The following is a 19,439-nucleotide window of genomic DNA, read 5'->3' as shown; positions in this document are numbered from 1 at the left end:
TTCCATGGTATGGATGGACCATAGTTCGTTTAAGCATTTACTTGACGGACATTCGGGTTTTTTCCAGTTTTTGGCCATTGCAAATAAAGCTGCTCTGAACATTTGTGCACAGGTTTTTGTGTGAACAGAACATAAATCTTGGGGCTGGCCCCATGGCCAAGTGGCTAAGTTGGCAGGCTCCGCTTCCCTGGCCCAGGGTTTTGCTGGTTCAGATCCTGGGCGCAGACATGGCACTGCTCATCAGGCCATGCTGAGGTAGCATCCCATATAGCAGAGAAGGACCTACAACTAGAGTATAAACTATGTATTGGGAGGCTTTGGGGAGAAGAATAATTAAAAAAGGAAAAAAGGGGCTGGCTCGGTTGCAGAGCGGTTAAGTTCGCATGTTCCATTTCGGTGGCCTGGGGTTCGCTAGTTCGGATCCCAGGTTCGGACTCATGTACCGCTTGTCAAGCCATGCTGTGGCAGGCATCCCACATATAAAAAGTAGAGGAAGATGGGCACAGAAGTTAGCTCAGGGCCAATCTTCCTCAGCAAAAAGAGGAGGATTGGCGGTAGATGTTAGTCAGGGCTAATCTTTCTCAAGAAAAAAAAAGAACATAAGCCTTAATTTCTCTGGGATAAACACCTAAGAGTGCAATGGCTGGGTCATATGGTAAGTGCATGTTAAGTTTTATAAGAAACTGCCAAACTTTTCCAGAGGGGCTGTACTACTTTATGTTCCCACCAGCAATGTATGACTGGATCCAGTTTCTCCTCCTCATTGACAGCATCTGGTGTTGTCACTATGTTTATATTTTAGCCATTACGACAGGTGTGTAGTGATATCTCATGTTTTTTTGTCTTTTGTTTTAGGAAGATTAGCCCTGAGCTAACTATTGCCGATCCTCCTCTTTTTGCTGAGGAAGACTGGCCCTGAGCTAACATCCATGCCCATCTTCCTCTACTTTATATGTGGGATGGCTACCACAGCATGGCTTTTGCCAAGCGGTGCCATGTCCGCACCCGGGATCCGAACCGGTGAACCCTGGGCCCTGAAACGGAATGTGCAAACTTAACTGCTGCGCCACTGGGCTGGCCCCTCAGTGTGGCTTTAATTTGCATTTTCCTAATGGCTAATGATGTGGAACATCTTTTCTTGTGCTTATTTATCATCTGTATATCCTTTTCAGTTAAATATCTATTCTTATCTTTTGCTTATTTTATAATTGGTTTTTTTTTTTTTTTTTTACTGTTGGGTTGTGAGAGTTCTTTATATATTCTAGATACAAGCCTTTTTTGCTGGATATGTGGTCTGTAAATATTTTCTACCACTGTAGCTTGTTTTTCCATCCTCTTCACAGGGTCTTTCAAAGAACCAAAGCTTTCATTTTCAATAGGGTCCAATTTATCAACTTTTTCCTTTTATGGATTGTGCTTTTGGTGGCAAGTGTAAAAACTCTTTGCCTAGCTCTCAGTTCTAAATATTTTCTTTCTTTTTTTAATTGCGATATAATTGACATATAACATTAAATTAGTTTCAGTTGTACAACATAATGATTCTATATTTGTACATATTGCTAAACAATCACCACAATGTCTAGTTACCATCCGTCACCGCACATAGTTACACATTTTTTTCTTGTGATGAGAACTTTTAAGATCTACTCTTTTAGCAACTTTCAAATATACAATACAGTACTTAAGATTTTTAAACCTTTTTCCTAAACGTTTTATAGTTTTACTTTTTTTTTTTTTTTGGAGGAAGATTAGCCCTCAGCTAACTACTGCCAGTCCTCCTCTTTTTGCTGAGGAAGCCTGGCTCTGAGCTAACATCCGTGCCCATCTTCCTCTAGTTTATACGTGGGACGCCTACCACAGCATGGCTGCCAAGCAGTGCCATGTCCGCACCCGGGATCCGAACCAGCGAACCCCGGGCCGCCGAGAAGCGGAACGTGCGAACTTAACCGCTGCGCCACCGGGCCGGCCCCTATAGTTTTACATTTTACATTTAAATTTATGATCCATTCTGGGCGATTCTTGTTTAAGGCAGGAGGTTTAGGAAGATGTTCACTTTTTTGGCCTATGGATGTCCAGTTGCTGCAGCACCATTTGTTGAAAGGGCTTCTGATTCCACTTTTGTACCTTATTCCACACATTCCTCAGAGAGCAGTCAGAACGAGTTTTTAAAAACGTGTATCAGATGATGTTCAAAGCCCTCCAGCGACTTCCCTCCACCACACTTGCTGCCACTCCCTGCCCGCTCCAACCCTCGCCCGGATGGTCAGCCGATTGCTCCCTCCCTTCATGTAGGTTTGTTCCATCGTCACTCGCTCAGAGAGATTTCCCCAACTACCCTTTTAAAGGAGTTTACTCCTTCCACCTTTCCTTCTTGCCCTGCGTTTTCTTAACAGGACCTACATCATGCAATCTATTGCCTATTAATTTGCTCATCTGTTTATTGTTTGCCCCTCCCCCAACCCCATCAGAAGCTGCAAAGGAGTCCACTGCTGTAGCCCCAGGCCCTGCAGTAGTGCCTGGCACACAGTAGGTACTCAATAAAGACCTTACTGCTTGACAGGCTGGAAGGAACGAGTCAATGTAAAGCGACAGCGACAGTCCCCTTCTGGGTCAGGCGCTCGCGAGCGCCACCTCTCGGGAAGCCAATGGCTCGCGAACGAAGGAAGTGAGTCACAGAATCGCAAAAAAAAATCAACGGAGCTTGCCGGAAGGGCACGAGGACGCAGTGCCGGAAGTTAAACCTCGGAAGGTTGCTCCGCAGAATGACGCCCGACTCACCGGAGGAAGCGTGGGCGAGTGGTGCTCTGCAAAATGGGCTCGGCGGCAGCCGAGCTGCGCAGGAGCGTTCCGCGCGTGCGGGCGCCGGCAGCCACGTGGGCCGGGGGAGGTTTCCGGTGCCGGGTGCAGCGGGCGCCGTGGGATCTCGAGCAGCTGGAGGGGTGAGAGGGGTTCGGGTTCGAAGAGGACTGCGAGCAGTGCGTGGCCGGGGCTGGGGGAGGTGAAGAGGGCGGATGGGTTGCGCTGTGAGAGGTGGATCCGCTGTGGGGGACACCTGTCATCGCACGTCCCCCCACGTGGACTCGACTTTGTCCGCGGCTGCCGTTCCCATCAGGCCGCCAGGATGGGGATTGTGCCCTGTTTGTCGCTGTCCGGTGCAGGGCTGGGCACGCAGGTGGCGCTCAGTGAGTGCGTGCTTAGTGAATGACAGGCGTGGTGCCGCGGTGGGTGTGGAGGGCCGTCTATAGGGACCGTTCCTGGCTCCTTAGCCCCGTCGTCTCCTGGGGAATCCATGCTAGTTTCCAGCTGTCATTGGGAGTTCTCCGCCAGACCTGGGTCTTTCTCTCTTTCTCTTGGAAGGGCAGGGTCATGACCGTTTCAGACACTGTTGTGTTGCTCTTACTGAATTCTGGGCCCTGTGGCTTGGTACCGAGGACAGACACAGGAGTAAACCATTCCTGTTCAGTGGTCTCCCCTTACCCACGGTTTCGCTTTACGAGGTTTCAGTTACTCGCGGTGAACCTCTATCGGGAAATATTAAATGGAAAATTCCAGAAATAGATAATTCATAAGTTTTAAATTGCCCGCCGTTTTAAGTAGCGTGGTGAAATCTCGCGCTGTCCTGCCCGGGATGTGGATCATTCTTTTGTCCAGCGGATCCACGCTGTAATATGCTACCCGGTTAGTCACTTAGTAGCCCTCTGGGTTATCAGATCGACTGAGGCAGTATCGGGTGCTTGAGTTCAAGTAACCCTTATCTTACTTAATGATGGCCCCAAAGCGCAAGAATAGCGATGCTGGCAGTTCGAATATTCCAAAGAGAAGCCGTAAAGTGCTTCCTTTAAGTGAAAAGGTGAAAGTTCTCGACTTAATAAGGAAAGAAAAAAAATCGTATGCTGAGGTGGCTAAGATCTACGGTAAGAATGAATCTTCCATCCGTGAAATTGTGAAGAAGGAAAAAGAAATTCGTGCTAGTTTTGCTGTCGCACCTCTAACTGCAAAAGTTACGGCCACAGTGCGGGATAAGTGCTTAGTTAAGATGGAAAAGGCATTAAGTTTGTGGGTGGAAGACATGAACAGAAAATGCGTTCCGCTTGATGGCAACATGTTGCGCCAGAAAGCACTGAATCTATATGAAGACTTCAGCAAGGGATCCCGTGAAACGAGTGACACCAAGACATTTACTGCAAGTAAGGGATGGTTACACAGATTCAGGAATAGGTTTGGACTGAGAAATATAAAAAGTACTGGAGAGGCTGTGCCTGCCGCCGAAGAAGCTGCTGCCACATTTCCGGCAGAGTTGAAGAAGTTGATTAAGGAGAAAGGATACCAGCCAAAGCAAGTCTTGGATTGCGATGAAACCGGGCTCTTCTGTACAGTACAGTACGATAAAATGTTTAGAGAGAGACACACACAGCCACGTAGCTTTTATTACAATATATCGTTATCATTGTTCCATTTTCTTACTAGTTATTGTTGTTAATCTCTTACCATGTGTAATTTATTAGTTAAACTTTATCATAACTATGTATACATAGGAAAAAGCATAGTATATATAGGCATACCTCGTTTTATTGCACTTCGCTTTATTTATGTTTTTTTTACAAGACCCTCCACGAGCAAAAAGATTACAACTCACTGAAGGCTCCGATGGTGGTTAGCATGTTTTGGCAAGAAAACGTTGTTTTATTAGACAATGCTATTGCATACTTAATAGACTACAGTGTAGTGTAAACATAACTTTTATTTGCACTGGGAAACCAAAAAATTCATGTGACTCGCTTTATTGCAAGGTTAGCTTTACTGCAGTGGCTTAGAGCCAAACCTGCACTGTCTCCGAGGTCTGCCTGTATAGTGTTTGGTGCTGTCCTCGCTTTCAGGCATCCACTGCGGGGTCTTGGAACGTATGCAGATAAGGGGAGACTGCTGTATACAGGCCGCAGACCAGGGGGGAGACAGACACACAAACAGAAAATTCTAATATACCCTTAAGGTGCGGTAATAAGAGGTTAACAACTACAGTCCAGGCAGGTGGAGCCAGGCGCCGGTGCTGCTGTCCACACTGGGGATTGATTGTCTTTCAAGGTGCGGGCCTCCTCCTTTCTCATCTTGAGACAAAGCAGGTTGGGAACCAGACTTCTTTGTAAAAGGAAAGGTCTGGAATAGTTGCTCTCTAGGCTTCCTTCCATCACGATGTCCCATATCAGATGTTATTAAGGGCTCTAGTTCTCCCACAATCCTCCATTTATTAGTTAGTCACACTATTTCTTACGCCTTATGATGTAGCATAAATTTCACACGGCTGGGAAATAGGGATTTTGGTCCTCATTCTGGTGTTCTAGATCTGTTTCCTTGTTTGTGAAAGGAAGGGGAAGTCATCTCTAAAACCCCTTCTAGTTCTAATACCATGACTGGCAGTAGATCAAATTGTATTTCATACTGCCTTGTCCCAGATGTCACTTTCACATTAGCAGCGTAGTTTTCCTCATCTTGATAACTGAGAAAGATAGTCTTTTTTCTTTTTCTTTCTTTCTTTTTTTTTTTGGTGAAGAAGACTGGCCCTGAGCAAACATCTCTGGCCAATCTTCCTCTTTTTGCCTGAGGAAGGTTGTCACTTAGCTAACATTGGTGGCAGTCTTCCTTTATTATGTATGTGGGACACCACCACGGCATGGCTTGGTGAGCAGTGCATGGGTCCACACCTGGGATCTGAACCCACAACCCCCTGGGCTGCCAAAGCGGAGCGTGTGGACTTAATCACTACACCACCAGGCCGGCCCCAATAGTGTCTCTTTTTTTTTTTTTAACATTCCATACCTTAGTTCTGCCACAGTATTGGGTATACAGCAGATGCTTAATAGAAGCTTATTGAATCAAATGGGATAGAAATTATAGCCCCTGCTCTTGGACCCCTCCCCACTCTGGGATGTTAGCTCATCGATGAAGAGACTGAGGGCGGAGTGGGTTTTTCCTAGAGAGACCTCACACTGACGTGACAGACTTAAACCAGCTTTACGGGCTAATCTGCTTGGGAAGGATCGTGGTGCAGGCAGGGTATTCAGTGCTGTTTCCTTCCCTCACCCGTCCGCCCGCAGGACCATGGCCCACAGCGAGCGCACCTTCATCGCCATCAAGCCTGACGGGGTCCAGCGCAGCCTGGTGGGCGAGATCATCAAGCGCTTCGAGCAGAAGGGCTTCCGGCTCGTCGCCATGAAGTTCATGCGCGTGAGTGGGCTCCGCTCCTCTTCCTGCTCTTCTGTAGTCGGGGGCATGTCGTGGGTCAGCCTCTCTCTTTCTCCCGCCCCTCCTTTTAGTCTTCTCCATGTAGGGTGGACACAAATGTCCTGAAACCTGGAAACTCCTCTGCAGCCTAGCGTCGTGGCCAAGTCTTGGAACAAACCAAGTTATCTAAGACTTTTGGGAACAGCCCGCCTTTCCCTTAGCAACCCCGGCCCGTGTGTTACTGCAGCGCTGCGATTTCTGACTCACAGCCCCAGGCGTGTTTGCGTTTCTGCTCTTGAACTTCCGGAGCAGATGATTTTAGAGAACTTCCTCCTTTTTTTTTTTTTTGAGGAAGAGTAGCCCTGAGCTAACATCTGCTGCCAATCCTCCTCTTTTTGCTGAGGAAGACTGGCCCTGAGCTAACATCCGTGCCCATCTGACTCTATATGTGGGACGCCTGCCACAGCATGGCTTGCCAACCCTGCCATGTCTGCACCTGGGATCTGAACCAGTGAACCCTGGGCCGTGGAAGCAGAACGTGCGCACTTAACCGCTGTGCCACTGGGCTGGCTCCCTTTCTTCTCTTTGAGGCAGCTTATTTTTTTAGCAAGAAAACTCTTTCCATCCTTAGTTATCACCCGTTTAGTGTCTGGCATATATTAGGCACCATCGGGGCGCAGGGGGAAAGCTTGTTTTGCCCTTGGGGGAGGCCCATCTCAAAGAGCAGAGAGGAGACATCTGTAAAGCAATATTTCAAAAACTGCAAAGGATTGATTGGCCAAGAAGCCTTCTTTTTTTTTTTTTTTGAGGAAGATTAGCCCTGAGCTAACTACTGCCAATCCTCCTCTTTTTGCTGAGGAAGACTGGCCCTGAGCTCACATCCATGCCCATCTTCCTCTGCTTTATAGGTGGAACAACGCCACAGCATGGCTTGACAAGCGGTGCCATGTCCACACCTGGATCCAAACCAGTGAAGCCCAGGGCGCTGTAGTGGAACGTATGAACTTAACCACTGTGCCACCGGGCTGGCCCCAATCCGAGTGCAGTTTAAATTGTTTGATTTACAATTTAGTTCCTGTGTGATGTTTTAGAAAAACCTCCTTAATATAAGAGAGAGTCGACTGGTGTTACCGCTGAGGGGAGAGTGATGGATTGATTAGAGCAGAGTGTTGGACAAGCACTGCTGTCCAGAGTGTTTGCATGTTAGATTAGGTTTTGAAGGTAAAGTGAAATGAAAGTATTATTGATCAGGCATTTACCATGTACTGGGCACACATATTTTCTCATCCAGCCTTCATAACAGTGCAGAGAGGTGCTTAATCCTCTTCCCGTGGTTGTCAGTGGGGAGGAACCTGAGGCTTGGAGAGGTTAAGTAGTGTGCCTGAAGGCACACAGTCATTGATGCCACTGGGATTTTCTTTTTTTGCTGAGGAAGATTTGCCCTGAGCTAAAATCTGTGCCAGTCTTGCTCTATTTTGTATGTGGGACACTGCCACAGAATGGCTGCCACCAAGTGGTGTAGGTCCACACCTGGGGACTAACTGGGGCCGCCAAAGCAGAGCATGCCCAACTTAACCACTAGGCCATGGGGCCGGCGCCTGCAACTGGGATTTTAACTCGAGTCTCTCTGACCCCTAAGTGCATACATTTTCTCCTCGATGCTGAGTTTCCTATCAAGGATGTGGGCTTGCTGAAGACTGGGAGGAGCGATAGCTGGCATGAGTCTACAGGGTTATTTACATCTGATGTGGAGGAGGGAGGCAAGAGAAAACTGGAGGCCCCCCGCACCCCAAAAAAGCCTGTGATTGGTTTTGCAGAGTAAAGACAATCAGAGCCAACTAATAGAATTAAAACAGGGACTGGCTCCGTGACGAAGTGGTTCAGTTCATGCGCTCTGCTTCTGCGGCCCAGGGTTTCACTGGTTCGGATCCTGGGTGCGGACATGGCACTGCTCATCAGGCTACGTTGAGGTGGCGTCCCACATGCCACAACCAGAAGGACCTACAGCTAGAATATACAACTATGTACTGGGGGGGCTTTGGGGAGAAGAAGAAGGAGAAAAAAAAGATGGGCAACAGATGTTAGCTCAGGGCCAATCTTTAAAAGAAAAAAAAGAATGAAAAGAGTGTTCTGGTAAGGGAAGGCCAGGTCAGTGTGTGGGAGTCTACCAATGTGGGTCTTCCATGTGGATGGAAGCGGGGAGGTGGGTGGTTAACATGAGTGATCACATGGTTATCTGGGGGCTGAACGGTAGGACATTCTGGATTTGCTTTTTGGCGGCAAATCTCCACGTTTGTGGGTATCACTGACGTGTGCAACATGCCTCATAGAATGCGGTACCACAGAACTGGAAAACTAAGGGGCCTCGTTAGACCCTTCACAACCGTGTGTGCAGTGGCACAGAGAGGACGCAGTGGCAACGAGTTGGAACTGCCAAGCAGATGGTTCGCGCTCTGGCTAACTTGATTCGTTCCTACATTCCCGCCTTACATTGTGAGAGCTTCTAATTCATTCTGCGGCAGAATGATTTACTGCTAGATGTCACGTGCTTTTGAGTGGTTTGCAGATCCCCGTGGGGATTGCATGATCGCCACACCGGGCCTTTGTCCTCCGAGCAGATGTGAAGCGTCCCTGAGAAATGGCCTGGCTCAGTCTGCTTCTCCTCGAATGCTGAGACCCCTTCCCTCACCTCCCGCTAACATTTTAGTTGAGGCTTGCTCTGGGAATGGAAATTCATCATGCTGTTAGTTTTCTTGTCTGCGATGAGGGGGCTGGATTCGAGTCTAGTGGTCTGTGGTTTATTCTGATCAGTCAAGGGGGGAAACTGGCACAAAGCTGAAACAGTTCTGGCCTCGTCACTGCCCCCTCTGCAAGTGTTGAGAAGGAATCGCTATAACGGACTCCACGAGCTGAGAGCTCATGTTTCAAACGGCAGGGCGGGGGAGTGGGAAGTCACTAGATTGCTGGTTCTTAGATAGTCTTAGGGCCAGTTCTCATTCTCTCTCCTGCGCTGTAGGCTTCTGAAGACCTCCTCAAGGAACACTACAACGACCTGAAGGACCGTCCATTCTTTGCCGGGCTGGTGAAATACATGTACTCGGGGCCAGTGGTTGCCATGGTGAGTGTGCACGTGTGGGAAGTCACTGTGAATGGCTCAGTTGGGAGTGAAGGGTGGGTGTTGTGATTCCTGCTTCTCATGCCGGGTCCTCATGGATGCGGAGCAAGCTGGGGCTGGGAGGGTTAGACAGTTAGGATGTGTCAGCTCGCTGACACACCAAAGACAGGATGAACTGAAGACTCACGGCTGGGAGAGGTCAGGAGGGGTTTGCCCTATTGGAAGCTCCCGGAGTGGGGGGAGATGGTCTCGTGGTTACCACAGTAATTCTTCTCCAAGTGTGTATAGGTTGTCATCTTTGTGCCAGGCTCTTTTCCAGGCACTGGGGATACAATCGTGAATGAGAGACTAACAGGTACCTGTTTTTGTAGCTTTCCTTGCCTACACATTTTGAAAGGGGAGGATGGGCAGATAATAAAGAAACCAAAAAATATATGTATCAGCTATTGATTAGTGATAGGCACAGAAATGAAATAGGATGATGTGATAGCAAGTGATCACTTTAGATTGGCTGGTCAAGGAGCATGATTTTCAAGCTGAGATCTGAATGAGAAGAAAGGCAGCTCTGCACAAATTCACAGTAAAGAGCCTTCTCAACTAAGAAAACAGCATGTGCAAAGGCCCCGGGGTGTGGACTTTTTGAAGTACAGAAAGAAGGTTGACGTGTCTGAAGCCTGGTGGGTGGAAGAGAAGGTTGAATGAGATAAGTTAAGAGGCACAGGTGGGGCCAGTTCATGTTGGACTATTTTGGCCATGGACTTCATGAGTCCTGGGCAGTTATGAGAGGTTTCACACTTGGCATTTTAAAAAGGCTACTCTGGCTGATGTGTTAAGAATGCATTGTAGGGGCTGGCCGGGTGGCACAGCAGTTAAGTGAGCACGTTCTGCTTTGGCAGCCTGGGGTTTGCCGGTTCGGGTCCTAGGTTCAGACATGGCACCGCTTGGCAAGCCATGCTGTGGTAGGCGTCCCACATATAAAGTAGAAGAAAATGGGCACAGATTTGTGCTCAGGGCCAGTCTTCCTTAGCAAAAAGAGGAGGATTGGCAGCAGATGTTAGCTCAGGGCTAATCTTCCTCAAGGGGAAAAAACAAAAAGAATGGATTGTAGAAAGGCAAGAGTGGGATCAGGGAGACCAACATTCCCAGTGTGGGAACAAGTGGATACTCTGTCAGTATTTGCCCAATGAATGGAGGTCATTTTAAGGGAGCTTTTTCTTTTTTTAAATTAAGAGTTTTTGGGTTTTCTGCTGAGACTTCTTTTCTTCCTTGACCATGTCTTCCTTTGTCCTTTGAGGTCTGGGAGGGGCTGAATGTTGTGAAGACAGGCCGAGTGATGCTCGGGGAGACCAACCCTGCGGACTCCAAGCCTGGGACCATCCGTGGGGATTTTTGCATCCAAGTTGGCAGGTGGGAGTTGGTGCTTTTTACCCTTTCCCATGATCCAAGTTAGAATTCGAGTTCCTGAGGATGGACATGAGACCATATGCAGATCAATTTTTAACCAGAGTTCATAGTATTTCTCCCTCTGAAGTTGGTGTTCGGCTTCACGGGCTCTTCGCCTTTGGTTGTCAACATTGCTGTGGTTGTGTCTCTTGAGAGGGTGGACAATAAAAAACTCTGGTACAACACGCTCTCCTGGCCAGCGTCCTTCCAGAGGGCTTTCACTGCTTGCATCAGTGTTCCTGGGAGGGCTGGCTGTGGGGAGGGTGTCTTCATCCTTATGTTAACTGCAGTCCTGGTTTCTTTCTTCTGACCCAGACTGATGTACGTGGAGCTCTGGCTTTTTCTGCTGCGGCCGCTGTAGGCTTTCTGGCACTGGGAGTGAGGGGAGCTTCTGGGTGGTTTAATCCTTCTGGTCTTGGTCACACGGCCATCTCTTTCCCCATCCAGGAACATCATCCATGGCAGTGATTCCGTGGAGAGCGCAGAGAAGGAGATCGCCTTGTGGTTTCAGCCTGAGGAACTGGTCGATTACAAGAGCTGTGCTCAGAGCTGGATCTACGAGTGACGCGGCCGCAGACCGCGGTGCTTTCCCACTCCCTCGCCTCCCCTCCCACGGGCAGGGGCCAAGCTACAGTGAGTCTAGTTATTTCTGAGAACTTCCTTGTAATCTGGAGGGAAACTCTTGGAGCTGTGAGGGCTCCCTGTACAGTGTTACGTGCTACCATCAGATTAAAATGTTGCATCCCGTAGTTACTTTGTCTGGCTGTATTGCTTTGTATTCTTTTTGACTTTTTCGTGTGCTCTGGCTAACCAGAGCTAATAGAGAGAATAAATACTATAGAAATTATTTATATTGGCCTGAGAGATCACACACACACACACACACACACACATGTTCTTTGCCTGTTCCTCTCTTGCCCCCTGCATCCCGTCCACTCTTGGCACAGCCAGTCACCAGGCATCTGTCGAGGAGCTGCTAGGTGGCCAAGACTGTACTGGATGCAGAGAATTCACTAGAAATAAAAGATATCCTTCCTGCTCTTGAGAAGCTCTCAGGGACTCAGTTGTAACTACTCCGAAACAGAAGAGCTATGCCGAGAGTGGGCCTGGGTCCCTGGGATGACCTCAAAAGAAGATACAGAAATCTTGTAAGTAGCTTTGATTTGTTAGGATCTTGATTTGGTTGCTTCAAGTGTCATGTGTACAAGATGGAAATCCACTTGTCTTTTATTTGAAAGTCCAAGCTAAAGATCTTCGGTACAGCACCGTGATTACAGTTAACAATCCTGTACTGTATACTTGAAATTTGCTGAGGGGGTAGATCTTAGGTGTTCTCACCATGTGCACACACACGCACACAGGAAAGAAAATGGTAACTGTTAAGTGATGGATATGTTAATTAGCTTGATTGTGGTGGTCATTTCACGATGTATATGTATATCAACACATCAAGTTGTACACCTTAAACACATACAAATTTTGTCAATTATATCCCAATAAAACTGAAAAAAAAAAGTCCAAGCTGGTAAGTAGGGGTGGTGATAGTAGGGCTCATCCTTGGGGTTGTCCAGGGACTCAGTTCCCTCTACCCACTGCAAAACCCGTTACCACCCCTATGCCCTCCAGCAAGTTGAGGAGGCAAGTGGAAAGAGTGTCCCTTACTTTTAAGGGCACAACTCTGAATTTACCACCTTCACTTCCCCTTGCATCTCACCAGCCAGAACTTAGTCCTGTGGCTGTATCTGGTGACAAGAAAAACAACAGGGACCAGCCTCGGGGTGTAGTGGTTAAGTCCATGCACTCTGCTTTGGTGGCCTGGGTTTATGCCTTCCATCCTGGGCATGGACCTACAAGACTCGTCAGCCACACTGTGGTGGGCACCCACATACAAAAGAGAGGAAGACTGGCAGAGATGTTAGCTCAGGGCTAGTCTTCCTCAGCCAAAAAAAAGAAACCACCACAACTGGAAAATGCTATCTTTATTTGGGTAACTTTGTACCCAGATAAAACTCAGGAGTTCTAATATGAGAAGGAAGAAAGTGGGGATAGATAGTGGGACAACTACTGATTTTTGCCACAAACTAGCAGGTTTTCTTTCTTGGTACTTTCCCTGTTCACCTGGGTTTGGTAGAGGCAACTGAGGGGAAGTGATTTCTCAGGAGGAGGCAGAGGAGGTCAGTTGGGATGGGGTTATTGTCTTTTTCCCCAGCTTTATTGAGGTCTAATTGACAAAACTGTAAGCTATGTAATGTGTGCGATGTGATGACTACATGGTGAAAGGATTCCCTCCATTGGGGGCTCCCTTGTTTTCAGCAGTGAAGGGCTCGATGAGTTTCTGTCTCACACAGAGGTGGTTTGCTTTGGCGGGTGAGAGTACCAGGACTTCTGGGGAATGAATACGTGTGTCAGGAGGCAGGGCGGGCCATACCTTCCCCAATGACAGTCTTTCCGGAAGGAAAGGAGAGGTGCAGGGCCCAGGGCTGGAACTGACGGCACTGCCAGGAGGCAAACAGCTCTCCAGAGAAATGTCCAGTGAAATCCCCAGATTCCTTTCCACACTCGACGCTTGGTAACTGAAAATGAAGCCCAAATAAGAGTGTGCTTCAGACTGAGGCCAAAGGCAACACCGGGTGTTCCTGCTCCAGAACGAGGACTGCCAACGTGCTGTGGTTTAATGCTCAGCAACTAGAAGTCTGCAAAGCCAACGAGGTGTAACAGAGGCCTGGGCTGTCAGGACCAGGAGGCTGATGACACGTGGTTCCCGCGGCCGGCTCACCGTCCTGAAGAGAGACAGACACAGGGGCTCTGACCCTCCCCGAGATAAGCACTGATGGGCAGGGGTCAGTAAGTGCTGAGGGAGGGGCTCGCTGACTGCCCTGGGGAAGCTGGACACCACCAAACCGTGGGAGTGGAGGTGGGAATTGTCTGCAAACGGATGACAGGCCTGATTTGTCTGAGAGGATCTAGAATCTCGTCAAGGGTGTGTCTCAGACCGAACTGGATAATCTGACCTGACCACAGCCCTGCTGGGTGGGGAGGCCGGCAGGGAGGGAGCAGGCGCACTGCGGACAGCTTGGGGCAGCTCGCTCAGGCATCGCAACGCCGGAATGCCCTCCTCCAGGGAGCGGGGAGTCCTCAAAGCGGGACGGGGGTCCGATAGGGGTGGGAGGGGGCTCCGTGCAGGCAGAGGGGAGGTGGAGGCTCCTGCGGAGGCTACCAGTTTGAATGAGGGAGGTTGAACCAGGACTCGGGCAGAGGGGAGGGAAAAGGAAAACGATTTCCTCGGTGGAAGGATCAGGACTTCTGGGCGCAGGAAGAAGAAAGCTTAACTCTGGGTGCTCGGGTGGCTGGGGAAAGCAGGTCGTACTGACCGGGGAGAAGAACTCAAGAGCAAGAGCAGGTTTTCGTGCGCGCGCGCGTGCGGCGGGTGGCACTGAAGGGAGGAGGTGGGTTCGGACGTGCGCAGTCTTACTGGCGAGACCGGTAGGAGACAGGCGAGGAGGAGCAGAAATCACTTCCTGCCCCCGGAGCCGCGCCCGCTCAGTGCAAAGCCGGGGCGTGGACAGCGTGCTCCGGCCGCGTCGGCCCCGCGGGTTGGGCGGCAGGCCCTCCGGGGTGTGGCCGCCGCGCGCCCCTCCTCCGCCGCGGCCTCGCCTCCGGTGGTCGCCCGGCTCCCGGCTCCTGCTCCGGCTCCGGCTTCAGCTCTGCAGCGCGCTCGCACCGCCCCGCCAGCTCTCGGTAGGGTGGGACCCTGCCCTCTCCCCCCCGGGGCCCTCACCCCGCGCCGCGTCGGCGGATTCCCCGCCCGCAGCCGCCCCCCGCCCCCCGAGGTCCCTGAGCTCTGCGCTGGCCCGGGAGCCCTGTCGCGTCCCCCCGCGGGCGTCCGGGGACTGCCGAGGGGCGGCGGCCCCAGGCCGGCAGGGCGGAGGCGCTCGGGAAGCCACGTGTCCCTGCGGCGGGCGGAGGGGGAGGCGGGGCGGGCGCGGCCGCGGGGGGTGGGGAGGGGCCCACGTGGCCTCGCGGCCGGGGGTCCCGGACCCCGCACAGCCCGGGTTGCTGCGGCCCCTGACTCGACTCCCCGCCCGCAGGACCATGGCCAACGTGGAGCGCACCTTCATCGCCATCAAGCCGGATGGTGTGCAGCGCAGCCTGGTGGGCGAGATCATCAAGCGCTTCGAGCAGAAGGGATTCCGCCTCGTGGCAATGAAGTTACTCCAGGTGACGCGCCCCCTCTCCCCGGCCCCCTCAGTAGCAGGGTCGCGGGTGTTTTTCCTTCCCGGCAGGGGCTCGTCGCGTCTCTTTTCCGAGTCGGGGTCCCACTTTGCTGATGTCGCCCCCGCGAGAATCCCTTTGGCCTTTGCCCTCTCCCCTGAGCCCTCTGGCCCAGTGACCCTCTCCCGAGGCCCGGGGGACAGACGCCCTTGGGAAGGTTAAGCGGAGGTAACGTGACTCCTGCTCGGGGCTGGCTTCCTTCCCGTGGCTGCGGCCCGTGGGCTGCCGCCTGCCCCGGCGTCGCAGCGGGGCAGCAGGGAGTGAGGAGAGCCTGCTCCCCGGCCCCCTTCCCCTGCCCCATGCGGGGCTCCTTGTGCCGAATGGAGGCCTGGAGTCCTTTGTGCGTGAGCTTGCAGCTCTGAGATGACTGAGGATTTCGGTGGGGTGACCCTTCCTCTGCCGACTCTCTGGCGAAGGGCAGTTACTGTATTTTCCACATTAAATTTGGGGCACAGATTTGGACCCCCAGGGATAAGTAAGTAAGTACAGACGGAAATTTTAATCAATCTCGTCAGTGAAGAGGAGAACGTTCTGGGTTAACATCTGAAGTGTTTAAAAGGGCATTGTGCATGGGCCAGAGGAGTTTGATATGACCTCTGTCTGGCATATTTATTTCCTTCAATTGCAGCCAACACTTAACTCCATAAATCTAGATTTTTCTTTTGAGGAAGGTCAGCCCTGAGCTAGCATCTGCCAATCCTCTTTTTGCTGAGGAAGACTGGCCATGAGCTAACATGCATGCCCATCTGCCTCTACTTTTATATGTGGGACGCCTGCCACAGCATGGCTTGATGAGCGGTGCCGTGTCCGCACCAGGGATCCGAATTGCGGACCCCAGGATGCGAAAGCAGAACGGGCACACTTAACCGCTGCGCCACCGGCCGGCCCCCCTAAATCTAGATCTTCAAACCACCTACGTTTCAGGATTATGACCTCCATAAGTCACTGACATTCTCAGGGGTTCTTCATGATTAGAACAATCTTTCTGCTAAAATACCGTCAGTTTCGTGGTTTGGATGGCATTTTGTTTTATATGCACCTTAGGGATGTGGGCTAAAATACGGAACAGGGCTTTCGGAGGACCTACCCTGGTAATGGGGGTTCTGAGGTTGGGATGGAGGCATATCCCAGCCTTTCCAGTTTACTTCCTAACTGGCACCTCCTCTTCGATGCCAGGCCTCTGAGGACCTCCTGAAGCAGCACTACGTTGACCTGAAAGACCGCCCATTCTTCCCCGGGCTGGTGAAGTACATGCACTCTGGCCCCATCGTGGCCATGGTAAGTGCTTGTTGAAGGTAGGGATAAGTGTTTGTTCCTGCCGGTCCTGAATGGCAGATCCCATGCAATTCCTTTTCCTACTGTCAAGGTCTGGGAGGGGCTGAATGTGGTGAAGACAGGGCGAGTGATGCTCGGAGAGACCAATCCAGCAGATTCCAAGCCAGGCACCATTCGCGGGGACTTCTGCATTCAAGTTGGCAGGTAAGTCCTGAGCGGTGCCGATGACTCTTCCTCAGAGCCACTCAAATGGGGTATTAAAACAGACATTTTTGGCATATCCCAATTTTAGAAAAAATTTGAACTTTTAAATTAGGTGGTAATTATCATTGGATGAAAGCTTTCTTAAATAGTTACTTCCCTAGGCTGTTGCAAATTTTAACTAACGCGTTGCACAAGGGAGCTGCATGTGGTAGGTTCTGTGACACAACAGCAAGCGCAGAATGTGGGGAAAATAGGAGTTCTAGCCTCAGCTCTGCCCTTGGTGGCGCTACGTCCACGAGTGTGTCACTTAACCCTCTGGTTCCTTCACCTGTACAAGAACTTTACAGAGCTTTGAGATTCAAATGGAATAAAGGCATTGTCAATAAGCATGTCTTGGTTGGGCTTTGCAAATTATTCTAAGAAAATGCAGCAGAAATGGCCCTTGATAATGGATAGATCTCATCTAGTTCTGGGTTTGGTCTGGCTGTTCCTGTATTTTTTTCAAATTTGAGAAGGAATGTTTTGTGGCACAAATCTTGGGGTACAAGCACTATTTTGAAAACTTGGAAGCATAATAAAGTTCAACCAAGGAATACTTTTGAGCAAGTACTGCAGAGTTTTATACCTGCTTTTAAGAGGAAATACCCTGGGGGTAGTCTTCTGCTTCAAGTGGCATTTTGGCTCAAAAGGTCTGCAGTGGCTGTCCTTTGTTTTATCCATTAAACAGACTTTTGCACTTTAAAATGTAACTAGTAATTGTTCTCTTTCTTAGGAACATCATTCATGGCAGTGATTCAGTAAAAAGTGCTGAGAAAGAAATCAGCCTCTGGTTTAAGCCTGAAGAATTGGTTGACTACAAGTCTTGTGCTTTTGACTGGATCTATGAATGAGATGGGGAGGGCATCAGTGCCCTCTGGCACCACTTGATGTGTCCCTGGACACAGCTCTTCATTCCACTCACTTGGAAGCAATAGGATTCATCTTTCTTTTCTAAAGCGTATTTACCAATAAAGCCTTTGGAAACTGGGTGCAGCCTCCTGTGCTTACTTGCTACTAAGCTGGAAGAAGTGACTTGGTTCCCTGGCTATCGTAGCATTATCCAGAACTAATTAATCCTACTTACTATGGAAGAACGATCTGATCCTTCTCAGCGCCTGAGTCTACTTCCAGACTCTAGGAGGGGAAGCAGTGAGGCTGAAGAGGACAAGTGTGGCGTTGGTTGTGCATCAAAGGAAACTAAAAATAATGAACATCATAAATATCCCAACTGCTTTAGCTGATGTAGAAATGTGCGTTTCTGTACAAAGAGTTTTGAAACTTGACGGAGTGAAACAGATTAGTGAAGGGGTCTGGATTTACATTTTTGTTGGGCAAGTTACGTATGAGGAAACAAGCCTGCAGACATCTGTAAAATGAGGGTACTACCACTGCAAGGCAGGGTTCAATGAGATAACGGATATAAAACACTTAACCCTGGTCCACAGCTGGTACAGGCACTCCCCACAACCCTGCCCCCGCTTCCTACTCTCTTCCCTGGGATGAGAGTGTGCTCCCACCTGTTTCCTGGGCTAGAGGCAGTGCGTGGTTACAGAATTCATATTGCCTCCTTTTACGGTTAATTTTGCTGGGTTGGCAGTTGTAAAATGATGCCAAAGAGCACCTATCAATATGAATAATCTGTCACTATCACCCAGAGTCTGGCTTAAAAATCGGAGATTACTTAAAAATCGGAGATTACATAAACAGACTGACAGCCTGGTAGAAAAATGTGTCAGGAATTTAGTTTCAAGTCAGCAATTGACAAGAAATTTAACATTTTCTAAGTTTTTCAGTTTCACATTTAATCTCAGGTTTATGCTACATGCTTTCACTAGATTAAGTAGAAGTAAGTTTGATTATCAGAATGACAGGTTGTGGAGCAGGCCTGGGGATTTGCATTTTAATGTGCCCCGGGGTGATCCTGTGCACACTGGATTAGCAGCAGCAGTTAAGTATGGGCTCGCTCTGTGCCAGGGCTGTTCTAAGAACATTACCCTCACGAATGCACGTCATCTTCACAACTCTTAGGAGGTTGGTATTAGTACTCCCATTTCACAACAGGTTACATACAGCCAGGTTACAGAGCTAACGAGGGAAGGAGTCACGTTCCAATGCAAGCAGTTCGCGTGACTCTACGCTCTTAGCCACGATGCTTTACTGCCTTTATACAGTTTTCCAAATGACATGAGAAAATCCTGAGTTTGGAGGGTTAAGAGAAGTCAAATTTGGAGCCGTGAGAGCTGAGAAGGATGCGAGTGTTATCACTTCCTCAGGGAGACATGAACGTGAAAGGGCAGACGATGGTGAGAGTGAAACTACTCCCTCTGGAGGAAGGTCGGGTCTTGGACCTAATCCTTTCCACCAGTGAGGTGTGTGGAAGTGCACAACTCACTCATTCAGAACCTTTTATGCTTTCAGTAAGACTTTGAACACATAGTAAATTCAATATTTAAAATGCATTACTTCTGACATAACTGTTTGTTGTTGATAGGCAAGTCCTATTTTGGCCTGTTTGTAAGGCTGGGAATTCTCAGTTTGTAAAAAGGAAGGAGGTTTTTTGTTTTTGTTTTTGTGAGGAAGATTGTCACTGAGCAAATATCTGTGCCAATCTTCCTTTTAAAGGGCAGAAATTAGGTTTTATTTTTTTTTTTTTTGTTATAAGCCTATTCTTTATTTTTTTATTTTTTTATTTTTTTTTAAAGATTTTATTTTTTCCTTTTTCTCCCCAAAGCCCCCCGGTACATAGTTGTGTAGCCCCCCGGTACATAGTTGTGTATTCTTCGTTGTGGGTTCCTCTAGTTGTGGCATGTGGGACGCTGCCTCAGCGTGGTCTGACAAGCAGTACCATGTCCGCGCCCAGGATTCGAACCGA

At 49.4% G+C, this 19,439-nt stretch overlaps 1 protein-coding gene across 1 annotated transcript; it reads left to right on the top strand.

Moving 5' to 3' along the window:
• The first annotated feature begins 3,725 nt into the window (after window positions 1-3,725).
• On the top strand, window positions 3,726-17,555 carry LOC124247670 (thioredoxin domain-containing protein 6-like). The gene is made up of 8 exons (XM_046677186.1): window positions 3,726-4,380; window positions 6,093-6,222; window positions 9,236-9,337; window positions 10,629-10,741; window positions 14,866-14,995; window positions 16,226-16,327; window positions 16,416-16,528; window positions 17,301-17,555. The coding sequence occupies exons 1-8, from the start codon at window positions 3,764-3,766 to the stop codon at window positions 17,416-17,418; spliced, it is 1,425 nt and encodes a 474-aa protein (XP_046533142.1). The 5' UTR covers window positions 3,726-3,763; the 3' UTR covers window positions 17,419-17,555.
• Window positions 17,556-19,439: the final 1,884 nt, after the last annotated feature.

The sequence above is a fragment of the Equus quagga genome, chromosome 11 (assembly GCF_021613505.1).
Source record: "Equus quagga isolate Etosha38 chromosome 11, UCLA_HA_Equagga_1.0, whole genome shotgun sequence".
Lineage (NCBI taxonomy): Eukaryota > Metazoa > Chordata > Mammalia > Perissodactyla > Equidae > Equus > Equus quagga.
Note: the sequence above shows the minus strand (reverse complement) of the source record. Positions and strands in the feature narration are given on the sequence as shown.